Source organism: Colobus angolensis, unplaced genomic scaffold (genome assembly GCF_000951035.1).
Source record: "Colobus angolensis palliatus isolate OR3802 unplaced genomic scaffold, Cang.pa_1.0 Scaffold294, whole genome shotgun sequence".
In the NCBI taxonomy this organism is placed as follows: domain Eukaryota; kingdom Metazoa; phylum Chordata; class Mammalia; order Primates; family Cercopithecidae; genus Colobus; species Colobus angolensis.
This window is the reverse complement of record NW_012116199.1, coordinates 505,260-518,022: the sequence shown is the minus strand read 5'-3', so window position 1 is coordinate 518,022 and position 12,763 is coordinate 505,260. Positions and strand designations below refer to the sequence as shown.

The following is a 12,763-nucleotide window of genomic DNA, read 5'->3' as shown; positions in this document are numbered from 1 at the left end:
AGAAACATGTAACGGTCATAAAACTACATGAGCATAACAATATAGTTTGGAAATGTATCAATTACATATTGATAGAAGTACAAGGAGAACACACACACACACACACACACACACACACACACACACACACACACACACACACAGCCTTCCTATAACAAACTGAGTTTAGCTTTAGCAAGATTGCAGGATACAAGGTCAGCACACAAAAATCAATTGTATTTTTGTATATTACCAATGAACAAGTAGAAACTGAAATAAAAAATACCATACACAATAGCTTACAACCCCACTCCCCGATATACATATAACAAAACATGTACAGGATCTATATGCCAAAAGCCAGAAAATGTGGATGAAAGAACTTAACGGAGGTCCAAGTACATGGAAATTACGGCATTCCTTCATGGACTGAAAGACACAACACAGGATTGAGTTGTAGACTTACTAAAATTGTAGTCAAAATCTCAGCAAAACAGTCTATAGATAGAGTAGATGGAGGTAAGTGGATCCTAAAGTTCACATGGAAAGGCAAAAAAAAAAAAAAATAGCTGAAACACTTTTGAAAAAGAAGAATAAATTTAGAAAAATCACACTATCTGATTTTAAGACTCATTACAGAGCTATAGAAATCAATATGGCACAGTGTTGATAAAAGAACAGACATAATGATTAATGGAACAGAACCACTGTCCAGAAATATATTTCTTACAAATACCCTCAGCTGGCTTTTTATGAAATCTGTAAAGGCAATTCAACTTCAATGAAAGAAGGAGGATATTTTTGATAAATGATGTTGAAACAATTGGATATTCGTATGCGTAAAACTGAATCTGGACCTAAATCTCACATATTATACAAAAAGCAACTCAAATGGATCGTAGATCTAAATGTAAAACATGAAAGTATAAAACTTTTAAAAGACCAACTATGAGAAAATCTTCATGATCTGGAGTTATGTAAAATTTCTCAGATATGTCACGCAATGCAAGATCTATACCAGAAAAACGTCAGTTGGACTGCATCAGAATTTAAAACTGTGCTCTGTAAAAGGCCCTGTTAAAGAGACTTAAAAGTTAAGCACAGACTGGGAGAAGATATTTGCAAATCACATATCTGAACAAAGGATTTATACTCAGAATATGTAAAGAACTCTTAAAACTCAAGTAAACAACTCAATTTAGACATAGGCAAAAAGCCTGAACGGACATTTCATGAAAGAGAATAAAAAGATGGATGATAAATAGTATGAAAATTTTCAATGCCATTAGTTATTAGGAAAATGAAATTTAAAACCATGAAGAAATACCATTACACAGCTATCAAATGGTTAAAACGAAAAAACAAAAAAGGAAGAAATACCAAGTGTTGACAAGGATGTGGGGCAGCTGGAGCTCTCAGACATTGCTGGTGGGAATGAAAAATGGTATAGCACTCTGGAAAACAGGTTGGCAGTTTCTTACAAGGTTAATATGTATTTAGCCTAGAAAAATTAAAACTAGGCTGGCCACGGTGGTTCACACCTACAATCCCAGCACTTTGGGAGGCTGAGACAGGCGGATCACGAGGTTAGGAATTCAAGACCAGCCTGGCCAATATGGTGAAACCCCGGCTCTACTAAAAATACAAACATTAGCTGGGCATGGTGGTCCACGGCTATAATCCCAGCTACTCAGGAGGCTGAGGCAGGAGAATTGCTTGAATTGGGACCTGGGAGGCGGAGGTTGCAATGAGCTGAGACGGCGCCATTGCACTCCAGCCTGGGCTACAGAGCGAGACTGCATGTCACAAAAAAAAAAAAAAAAAAAAGAAAGAAAGAAAAATTAAAACCATATTCACAAAATCCTGTTCTTAAATGTTTCTAGAAGCTCTAGTCATAACTGCCAAAAATGGATAACAACTGAAATGCCCCTGGACAGATGAGTGGATAAATATATTGTGGTGTACCTACAGAATGGAATATTACTCAGCAACAAAAAGGAACCAGCTACTGATTCCTTGACCGGCTACATGACTTGATGAGTCTCAGAATAATCCCACTGCATGAAAAGGAGCCAGTTTCAAAGATTACGCTCTGTAGGACATTTATCTGACATTCTTGCAAAGAGACAAAACGAGTGATAGAAAAGAGAGCACAGGTTGCCAATGATTGGGGTAGGGGAGGATCTGATTATAAAAGATATCAGGACAGAGAATCTGGAGGCGATGAAGTGCTTCTGTGTCCTGAAAGTGGTAATAATAACACAAATCCATACATGTGTTAAAGTTCATGGAACTAGACACAAAAAACTTAATGTTTCTGTATCTTAACGTGAAGAACATAAGTAAAAAAAATAAAGAAAAGAGATGACATCTCTTGCTTCCTATTTAAGACTGTCTAGACATTAATACTGATTTTAGTACTAATTACAATAATGGCCACCACAAGCATGTTCTTATGAAAATACTTTTTTGAGCATCTGTTACATGCTGCTTCTTTACCACACATTTTATATCACAACTTCTAATATTCACAGTCACCTCGTAAGGTGGGTTAAGTTCAACGTAGAAAAAATCTGAGGGTAAAGGAAGTAAAAGAATTTGTCCTATATCTCATAGTTGATAAGTGGCTGAATCTAAACTCGAACTCAGATTTCACTGCCGACCTTATTCCAAGCCTGCTTCTCCACTCTGCTGCCCACTTAACAAAAATAATGGAAACTGACAGGGAGACATTATATCATATAAATAGCAGGAAGGGAGAATCATATTGTGATTTCCATAGATTGCAAAAACTCTACGCATATTTTATTCTAAACTTGGAGTTGGTTTGAAATTCTAAGAGGTTGGGGAAAATTTAAAAACTATGTTTTTGCCATTGCCATTTTCTGATAATCCTCCAGTAGGTGGTTCTTAATTTTCAATAGGATGGAATAATTCTCTCCACTTCTGCAAATGTACAGTAACTCTTATTTTCCCTAAGTGACTTAAAGAATCATTGTGACTTACAATTCTTGACCAAGTATTTACTAACTCCACAGATTGCAGTTTATACATTTGAAGTAAAGAGTAAACATTACGAAGTTCTGTCTTCTCACACAGCTGACTGTCCTGAAAAGTTGTGACTGGTCCTTCCTACCTTCACATACCACTGCCACTATCAAAAAAAAAAAAAAAAAAAAAGGTAAATCCATTTTAGTGACACAGAAACTAAGCTTTCATTTTAGTTCACTATGGTTAGAAAACATCACACATATGGAGGGTGCACATTTCTCACACAGCAAATGATATCTATGTGAAAAGCTGGAGGATGAAGGCTGTCTTCTTGTTTGTGAATTACTCCCAGTGACTTTACTGGCTAGTAGGTGCTTTTTCCACCAAAAACCCTGGCCTAGAGTATTTTTGTCTCAGCTAACACAGAGATATGAAACTAAGGCCTCCCATAAAAGTATTTTCTTGAATGTTTTGTATTTCTGCTCCATTGAATAAATTTTCTTAAATATAATAATCATTGATAAATTTTGACTCAACACCAGTAAGATGTGACACAAAGCAAAGCCCAATTAGTGCTTCACGGCAACTTTACTGTCAAGAGTTGGGTGATCCATTTCATAATCCAAATAAAAATAACAAAAATAATTTTATCACCAACACTTTCACTTTTGAGAGTCCAAATACTGTCCAAGTACCACTGTTATCAGGTATTGGAAATTTTCTTATTTGGAAGGTGGTTATACCCCGAATGGTGGTGTGGGGGGACAAGGAGGTGGGCTTACCTTCCAGCAGGTCTCTGGCCAGACCAGGTTCTGCCCCTGTGGACCGAACAAAGTCTGACAGGACTGCGTCCATATCAAGAGTCATAGGATCATGTAGAAGTGCTGCCCAACACTCAGCCGAGGTGGGGTTTGGAAGCACACTAGAAACCATCCATCTGCAGGAAAGAAGAGAAAAGGCATTTTACCACGTGACGGAAATGGAGCTGCAAGTGACAACTACATGCAGAGACCTGAGGGAGAGAACAGGAGCCATTTCCACCTGCTGTCATATTTTTCTGAACTGGTTTGGTCCAACTGCCTGATTCTTCATGCAAGACATTATATTATAGAATTTGAACTAAAATGTCATCCCTCTGTACATGCCATGTGAGAGAAGGGGTATTATGAGCCGAATGTTTGTGTTTCCTCCTAAAATTCATATGTTGATATCTCATCTCCAAGGTGATGGAGACAGTGCCACCTATGAAGCAGGAAATGGGCCCTCACTAGACACCAAATCTGCTGGTTCCCCGATCTTAGACTCCCCAGCCTTTAGCATTGTGTGGAATACGTTTCTATTGTTCATAAGCCTCCCAAGCTATTGTATTTTGACACAGCAGCCTAGATAGACTAAGGCAAGGGGTCATCACTATTTCCAGTGCTCCTGACCTTACATTTTATTAATTCCAATAACTGATGGGGAAAAAAGACTAGATTATTTTAAAATTTCAAACACCTAAGTATACCTAGAAAAATTCAGTTGGAGTTGCTAGATTTCTAATCCTCTTCCGAACTGTATAGACTTGTAATACTTTTCACAATGTGATGAATGTTACCCACTCTATTCCAATTATGCCTTTACCAGTGTGCCATCCTGCCCCCTCAGCCCTCACCCCTGACTTGGCCATTAGGAAAGACTCCAGGTTAATCCACAGTTGATTGAAATACTACACTTGCTGAAGATGGCTACTAAACTATCTGCCATCTCTCTAAGAGCTGCCATCAATCCAACAACATTCTGAAGAATGTCAGATTTCCCAGGCAGTATGATCCCAGCCAGAGAAACAAAATGGATGTGCAGCAGCTTGACCCAGGCTGACTGTAGCAGCCAATTGCTGGGGAAAAGCAACTGTCACATTGCAAGTGAGAGAGACTTACACTAGTCAGAGGTGCTGGGGTCCCCAGTGGGTGCTCAGTCTTTGCTGATGGAGTGCAGATGCATCCCTGTGTTTGTGTAGATAAAAGGTCCGCAAGTTATGGGCCATGGGCCACCTGTGGTATGCCACCCATTTTTGTAAATGAAGTTTTATGGGAATACAGCCATACCCACTCATTTGCATATTGCCTGTGGCTGCTTTTGCACCCAGCTGAGTTGAGGAGTTACAACAGAGACCCTAAGGCCCACAAAACTGAAAAGATTTACTTCCTGGAACTTGACGGAAAAAGTTTGCGGACTCCATTACGGGCAATGGAGAATTTCATGCTAGTAAGCATGTAATTAATTTTACAGATTGTGGGGGTGAGTTTGAATCCCATGCTATTGATGACTGTCCTCTGTTCTTTCTTTCATAGTAACCCACTGGGATGGGTGCTGCTTGGTGGGGTAGGTCCTGTGTCAGTGGCCCATGCCTTAGAGCCAGGCACATAGCCTGATGTGACCCTGGCCCTGCCCTTGTCCAGCTGTGACATGGGCTTCACCTCTCTGAGCACTCCTGTTTTTCTGTAGGAATGCAGGAAATGAGCTCACTTAACGTGCAAGACCCTGAGGACTGAGGGTCTCAGGCAGGGAGGTCCGTACCCTCAGGGACACTGATTGTGACCACCCCATCTTGCACACAGCTCCTATTGGGTATAACTTTTAGTTGATGCAGCTAGAAAATAAGAAATTTATTTGACCTGATGTATATGGTACCAATTAGGAAATCGATTTCTTCCTTCTCTCCATGCACCGGGGCTTCGGCCGGGAGAGTCTCTTCTTTTGTCACTGCCACCTGGGGGACAGATCAGAGAACAAGAGCATGTGATCTCTTTACCCTCAGACTGAGGCCGAAGCCTTGGCTTTTTGTCACAGGAGGCTGGATCTTGGCCTTGGCCAATTGCCTGAGGCATGTACTCTGTCTTCCTGGGCCCTACAGGTCCCCGCTCGCCAGCTGACCACCGTCTCCCATGCCTGGGCCTGGCCGGGGGCTGTCTCAGCTTCCCTCGTTTTAGCAAGCACTTCTGTTTCAGTGAGGATCACTTGCACAGCACAGGGCTTTTTTTTCTTTTTCTTTTTCCTTTTCTTTTGTGAGACGGAGTCTTGGTCTGTTGCAGGGGCTGGAGTGCAGTGGTGCGATCTCGGCTCACTGCAAGCTCCGCCTCCCGGGTTCATGCCATTCTCCTGCCTCAGCCTCCCGAGTAGCTGGGACTACAGGTGCCTGTCACCACGCCCGGCTAGTTTTTAGTATCTTTAGTAGAGACGGGGTTTCACCATGTTAGCCAGGTTGGTCTCGATCCCCTGACCTTGTGATCCACCCGCCTCGGCCTCCCAAAGTGCTGGGATTACAGACGTGAGCCACCGCGTCCAGCCTACAGAGCTGTTTTAAACTTTATTAGCACATACCACACCAGTACATTCAATCTCAGTTATGTGGTGAAATATACATAATATGAATTACCATTTTAACCATTTTTAAGTGTAAGATTCAGTGGCATTAAGTACCTTTACACTGTTGAGCAACCATCACCTCCATCCAACTCCAGAACTTTCTCATCTTCCCAAACTGAAACTCTGTACACATAAAATACTAACTCTGCATTCCTCTCTCCCCGCAGGCCCCGGCCACCACCATTCTACTTTCTGTCTCTGTGAATCTGACTACTCTGGGTACCTTATGTGAATGGGATCATATAGGATTTGTCCTTTGTGGCTCGTTTATTCTTCTTAGCATACTGCCCTCAAGGTTGCTGCATGCTGTCAGCATGTGTCAGAATCTTCTTCCTTTTTAAGGTAGACTTATATTCCACTGTATGTATAGATCACATTTTACATATCAGTTGATTCATCTACGGACATTTGGGTGGCCCCACCTTTCGGCGGCAGTGAATGGTGTAATCTCAGCCCATTTATACTTATGCCAGGTTGCTGTACTGTGAACTTCATGAGCTTTCACCAGCATGGCAGTTAAAATTATGTCCATATCTCCTCCTCTGTATCATGTCCTTAATGCAAACATAGATTAAAGTGTGGACTTAAAATGAATGTTTTGTGTGGTAAGAAGCTACCGTGTTTATCTTGCTTCCAGATTTATTTCTTCTTCTTTTTTTTTGAGATAGAGTCTCACTCTTTTGCCCAGGCTGGAGTGCAGTGGCACAATCTCGGCTCACTGCAAGCTCTGCCTTCCAGGTTCATGCCATTCTCCAGTCTCAGCCTCCTGAGTAGCTGGGACTACAGGCATGCACCATCACGCCCGGCTAATTTTTTTTTTTTTGTATCTTTCGTAGAGACAGGGTTTCACCATGTTAGCCAGAATGGTCTTGATCTCCTGACCTCGTGATCTGCCCACCTTGGCCTCCCAGGGTGCTGGGATTACAGGTGGGAACCACCGCACCTGGCCTTCCAGATGTATTTGTTAAACCTCACACTGCCACCATCACCACATCCTCACATTCATGTCCCATGATGATACGGGAGGGGCTGGGCTGGTGGGGACACTGGCCCCCAGTTACCTGGGCCATCCTCCCAAGCATGCATGGTGCCTCTCAACCTACCCTGTGTGGTCTAAAGCACTCACTCAGCCGCTTCGAACAGCCTGAGGCTGTGGGTGGCCGTGCCCTGGCCCTGCATTCCTGCTCTCCTCCATGCACCCTAGCCCTTAGAATGTCTCTGAAGGTCTCATCAGCCACCCTGGGGAAAGTAATGTGTCCCGTCAATGCCTGGTGACTTTGCCTTAGGAGGGGCAGTGCCATGTGGGGAAGAGGGTTGGCCCTGCCATCAGTCCCTGGGGCCAAAATGGTTCCACCACTTTGTGTGACCTTAGGCATGTTGTATCACCTCTCCGTGCCTCAGTTTCCTCATCAATACAATTAGAATAATAATAGTATCTCACAGTTATTATGAAATTTTAAGGAATTCATGCACAAAATGTACTGGCCCATAGTACATGCTCAACAAACATTAATTATGAGCTACTGAATGAACTCTCAGCAGGGACCCTGAGACCACCCTTGCCTTCCCAAGTCTCCACTGAGCAAGAAAACTGCTGCCACCAGCTTGCTGAAGGCAGGAATAAGGGGCCTACCTCTAGTGTCTTGGCTTGGAATCCCAGAGGGTTAAACTGGTGGGGGCTCCTGCCTTCAATTCCGTCTTCCTTCCTGTATCCGAGGTTGCAGTGTTCATTTCTCACTTAAGCAACCTTCATGGAGCTGCTAATCTGTTCCGGCCATGACTGCAGGGACTGTGTGGGAACTATGAGCCCCCTGAGCCTCCCTAGGAGCTCCCCAGTAAGCAGAAAGAGACACACACACACACAGAGGTCTCAAAGACCAACTGCTGGATTTGGAAGACACTTAGTGGAGGAACTGGTCCAACCAGAGAGAGCAAAATTGCAAGACAGAGGTGTAGCAGGATAAAGACCCAAACTGCCTCAGGATCCATTTTTCATTAACTTCTGTTTTGGCCAGGTATGGTGGCTTACACCTGTAATCCCAGCACTTTGGGAGGCTGCGGCTGGTGGATCACCTGAGGTCTGGAGTTTGAGGGCAGCCTGGCCAACATGGTGAAACCCTGTCTCTACAAATAATAATAATTAAAAAAAAAAAAAAAAAGCCAGGTGTGGTGGCAGGTGCCTGTAATCTCAGCTACTTGGGAGTCTGAGGTAGGAGAATCGCTTGAACCCGAGAGAAAGAGGTTACAGTGAGCTGAGATCGTGCCATTGCACTCCAGCATGGGCAACAAGAGTGAAATTCCATCTCCAATAAATAAACAAACAAACAAACAAATTTCTGTTTTAATGAAGCTGAAATAAAACATTGCTGTATTATATTTGTCTGTAGATGTCATAACCGGACACTGGAAGGCAATAAAATGGGTAGATGGAGAATGAACACTGGGAGATGGTGGCAGAGGCTTGCGGTCTGAACCCCGGGGACAGGTACAGGAAGACTATGGGTGAACGAATGCCTGGAGGTTACTCTTCACTCCCAGGGCAGCGAACAGGGTAGTGAATGCCTTTAAAATCTCTCTCAACAGAGGGCCAGCTGCCTGAGAGCTGGGATCTACTTCATCCTCCTTTCTATCCTCCTGGTCACAGTGCCTGGCACACACCAGGGCTAAAACTAAGGTGACGCGAGGTGGCACCTGCCACTGCTGCAGAATCTAAGGGGATGCAAAAACAGGAATCAACATAAACAACATTTTAGTGCTATATTTGCAAAAATAAAAATTAGTGCAAAAATATCCTTGATGAACAAAATATCAGCCTTTCAAATGAAGGCAAGGCCAGCATGACTATTCTTCCTCTGCCCCTGGCCCCACAGGGTTGCCGGGCCCTGGCATGAGCTCAGAGCTGCTGCCTGGGAGGCAGGTGGTTCGGAGGCAGCCGAGTGAACACCCATCACAGCCAGAGAGACTGACTTCAGAGAGGGCCAGCGAGGGCCACGGGCAGGGGCACGCAAGTGAGTGGAGAGCGGAAGCTTGCTTTCATCAGGTCTGTTTGATGATACAGCATGCTGAACACAGGGATAAGGGAACAGAGGGGTGGATAAACAGATCTGGGGTCGAGCGCAGGCTTGGGAGCTGATGGCCTGGCTGGGTGCAAAGCCCCTGCAACCCTGGAAAGGCCACTTTACTTCTTGAAGCCTTGGTTGTCACATCTGAGCAATGAGGGTGAGAACAACTCTGCCTCTTTAGAATTGCAGTAAGGATACAGTGAGATGAGATGATACTGAAAGAACACACACTATTACTATTATTACCATTGACATAGATTAAAACAATAGGCAAATGTACTGTTCTGGTACTGAGAATCCGCCCTTGACTACCCATACATTTATACATCCCTGTTAAGCGGGTGAATGGTTAAACATGAAAAAAGGTCAGGCATGCGTTCATCCTGTCTGGCCTGGCGAGGAAGCCCACCCTGGTGAGGAGATCAGATGCCTGGGCTTCCCTGGTGAAATGAATCGGCCGTCTCAACTCAGATGTCAACACTCTAGGAGCCTGCATGTGTGGCTCGTCCTTTGCCAGATGCCACTGTGACCTTGGGTAAGTGTGGTGCACTAGGGGACAAAGGCTTCAGTGGATGCCACATTAGGGAAACACATCTTCCAGAGCATTTTCATGGTTCAGATGAAAGGTAAGAAAGCCCCGTGTCTTTCAGTGCGGGGGCATGAGTTCTGGGAAGTTTGGCTCTGCCAAACATTCCAATGCATAGAGCACATGATCATTTCCAAAGCTTGGCCACGTATATTACTTACATAACCTCCACAATGCAAGCTACAGATAAAGATGAGTCTAAGAGCAATTTGGACTGTGATGAAGCAATTTCTCCAGGAAATTCAACGTAAAAAGCCCTGGGTGAGGAGACGGGAGGTGCTTCTTACTGAGGAATAAGAAGACAGGTTTGGCCAGACAGCGACAGATCGGGCTGTGTGAAAACCAAACAGAAGAGGCTGTGGGAAAGTCTGCGGGGCACACTGAAGTTCTTCGCAGTGCTGCAGGATCATTCCACTCTTTAGTTTTCCCCTTGGTGAAGCTGATACTCTCAAACGCATTGTCTAGTGGGAACCGAGGAAGGTTCCAGCCAGCAACAGCGGGCAGTGCTGGGGCCCACCACTTGCACCTGGGGCTCGCAGAAGGCACACGTGTGGGCACTGAGCCCATTTCACTTGTCCAGCAGGTGCCCTGGGCTGGACACCCAATGGGCTCAATGGGAGGGAGACATGCCTTCTGTTCAGGGGCCATGACTGGGCCTTGTGCCGGCTCTCAGAGCATCTGGTGCCTTTAAAATAAAATATGTGCATAGATGCATGACTGGAAGCAAAACATTTCCTTAGTTGACACTCACTCAATTGTACTTTTTCAAAATTTTCTCCTAGCATGGAAAGATGGAAGAAAAGTCTCTACTAAAATGCATACCTTTGGGATTAGCAGTAAGTGTAGGATCTGCTGGAGTTTTGTCCTACGTGCATTGAAATAATACACTCATCAATGACATATCAAATTCTTCCATGGTTCTTAATACGAGTTAAACAGTAGTTTAAATGACAGGAGAAAGTGGGGCACTAGAAATTGTGAATGGCACCTCAACATCCCAGGCTGTCTACTCTTGGGCTTAGATTTTTAGGCTAACAAGGAGAACACAGAATTAAGTGATGGTATATATTTAAAAAACATTTTTCCAATAAATATTTAAATATGCATAAAAGTAGACAGAAAAGTGTATTAAAGCCAATGCGCCCATCCCTCAGGCATGACAATTACCAACTCTTAGCCAACCATGCTCCTTCTCTATCTCCAACCCTTCCCCTGCTCACATCATTTTGAAGCAAATTCCAGATAACACATTATTTCATCCACAACTACTTCCATCTCTCTCTCTCTAAAAGACCCTTTAAAACATAACCACAGTACCATAATCCCACCTAAAAATTAACAATAATTCTTCATATAAGAATGAAAAATATCCATTGTGCAAATTTCCAGTGTGCAAATTTCCAATGATATCAAACGTTATAAGTTCACATATGTAGTTTTTCAGTTTGTTGTTCATCTTATTTGAATCAGATTTCAAGTAAGATCTCTTATTGTAATTGGTTGATACGTCTTTTTTAATCTACAGATTTTGCCTCTGTCTTTTTTCCTCTGTTTGTTGAAAAATCTGATGTATATATTTTTCTCTAGAGTTTGCTATCATATGGCTTTTACTGATTGCTCCTCTGGTGCCATGTCACGTGCTCCTCTGTCCTCTCTATTTCATGTAAATCAGCACTGGGATATAAGACTCAATCAGATTCAGGTTCAATTTGGGGCACATTTTGGTGCTGTCTTCTTCCATCAGTAGGCACTGAGTATCTGTCTCTGCCTGTGATGGTAGCAGCCACTGATGATCATTGCCTAGACCCAGCAATTCAAGAGGGGTTGCATATATTGGCAGTACAATTCTTTCATTCATTCTTTATTAGCTGGAATTCTTAAAGGGAAACTTCTACTAATCTACTATTTGGTCACCCAGTGGTAGACATCTAATAGAAAAGGCAAGATGGATGCTTTATTTATGACCTTTTAATTCATCATTTTACTTGGACAAGTTGGTTCACTAGCTTCCTTCAATGGGATCAATTTGTTACTTCTTTTTTTAAAATATTTTGCTTTCCTCGATTTAAACACATTTTATGCATTTTGATCTGTCCAATATAGAGCAGTTATTGTCTTTATTGATGCTTAAGTTCTGAATCAAGTTCCCTTGACACTAGCATAGCTGACAGAGTCTTTTCTATGTATCTTTGGTGACAAAATGTTTCAGGTCCCTTTTCTACATTTACTGTTCCGGATCTAGAATTTGACATTTCTCCAAAGAACTATGAGTCTTCTTTATTGAGAATGGTTTTTCAAGACCACAATCTGGGTGCTTGGCGTACCCATAACTAGTGGTTTAGTCATTGTTTACAGGACTTCTTGGAGAGCTAAGAAATATGTTTGTTTTAATAAAGACTAAATTTTGAGTTCATTCTAATATTTCCAATTCAAATAGAAGACTTCAGAGTTTTTACTTAACCTAATCTCTTTGACAGATGAATCTCCTTCCCTCGCCAAATCCTAGTTCTTAATAAAATCAGGAATGACAGCATATTACACAGTTACTCTTTCCATTTCTCCTGCTTGAATCAAAGCTATTGATTTCTCTGTGCTAAATTTATATCTTGCTATTTTACTAAATTCTTACAATTTATAGCAATTTTCTATAATTTTTTTTTAGTATTCCAGATACACAATCATATCAAATGCAAATATAGTTTGTGTTTTTTTTTTTTTTTTGAGATGGAGTAGCTCT

At 42.6% G+C, this 12,763-nt stretch overlaps 1 protein-coding gene across 1 annotated transcript in view; it reads right to left on the bottom strand.

The window, feature by feature from the left end:
* OTUD7A (OTU deubiquitinase 7A) overlaps positions 1 to 12,763 on the bottom strand; it is a 199,334-nt gene that overhangs the window by 159,294 nt on the left and 27,277 nt on the right. Inside the window, exons 2-3 of the mRNA XM_011949258.1 lie at positions 5,628 to 5,722; positions 3,753 to 3,907 (exon numbers count right to left, since the gene is read on the bottom strand). Coding sequence (XP_011804648.1) covers positions 3,753 to 3,903 — 151 coding nt within the window. The 5' untranslated portion in view covers positions 3,904 to 3,907; positions 5,628 to 5,722. The remainder of the gene's footprint in view (positions 1 to 3,752; positions 3,908 to 5,627; positions 5,723 to 12,763) is intronic.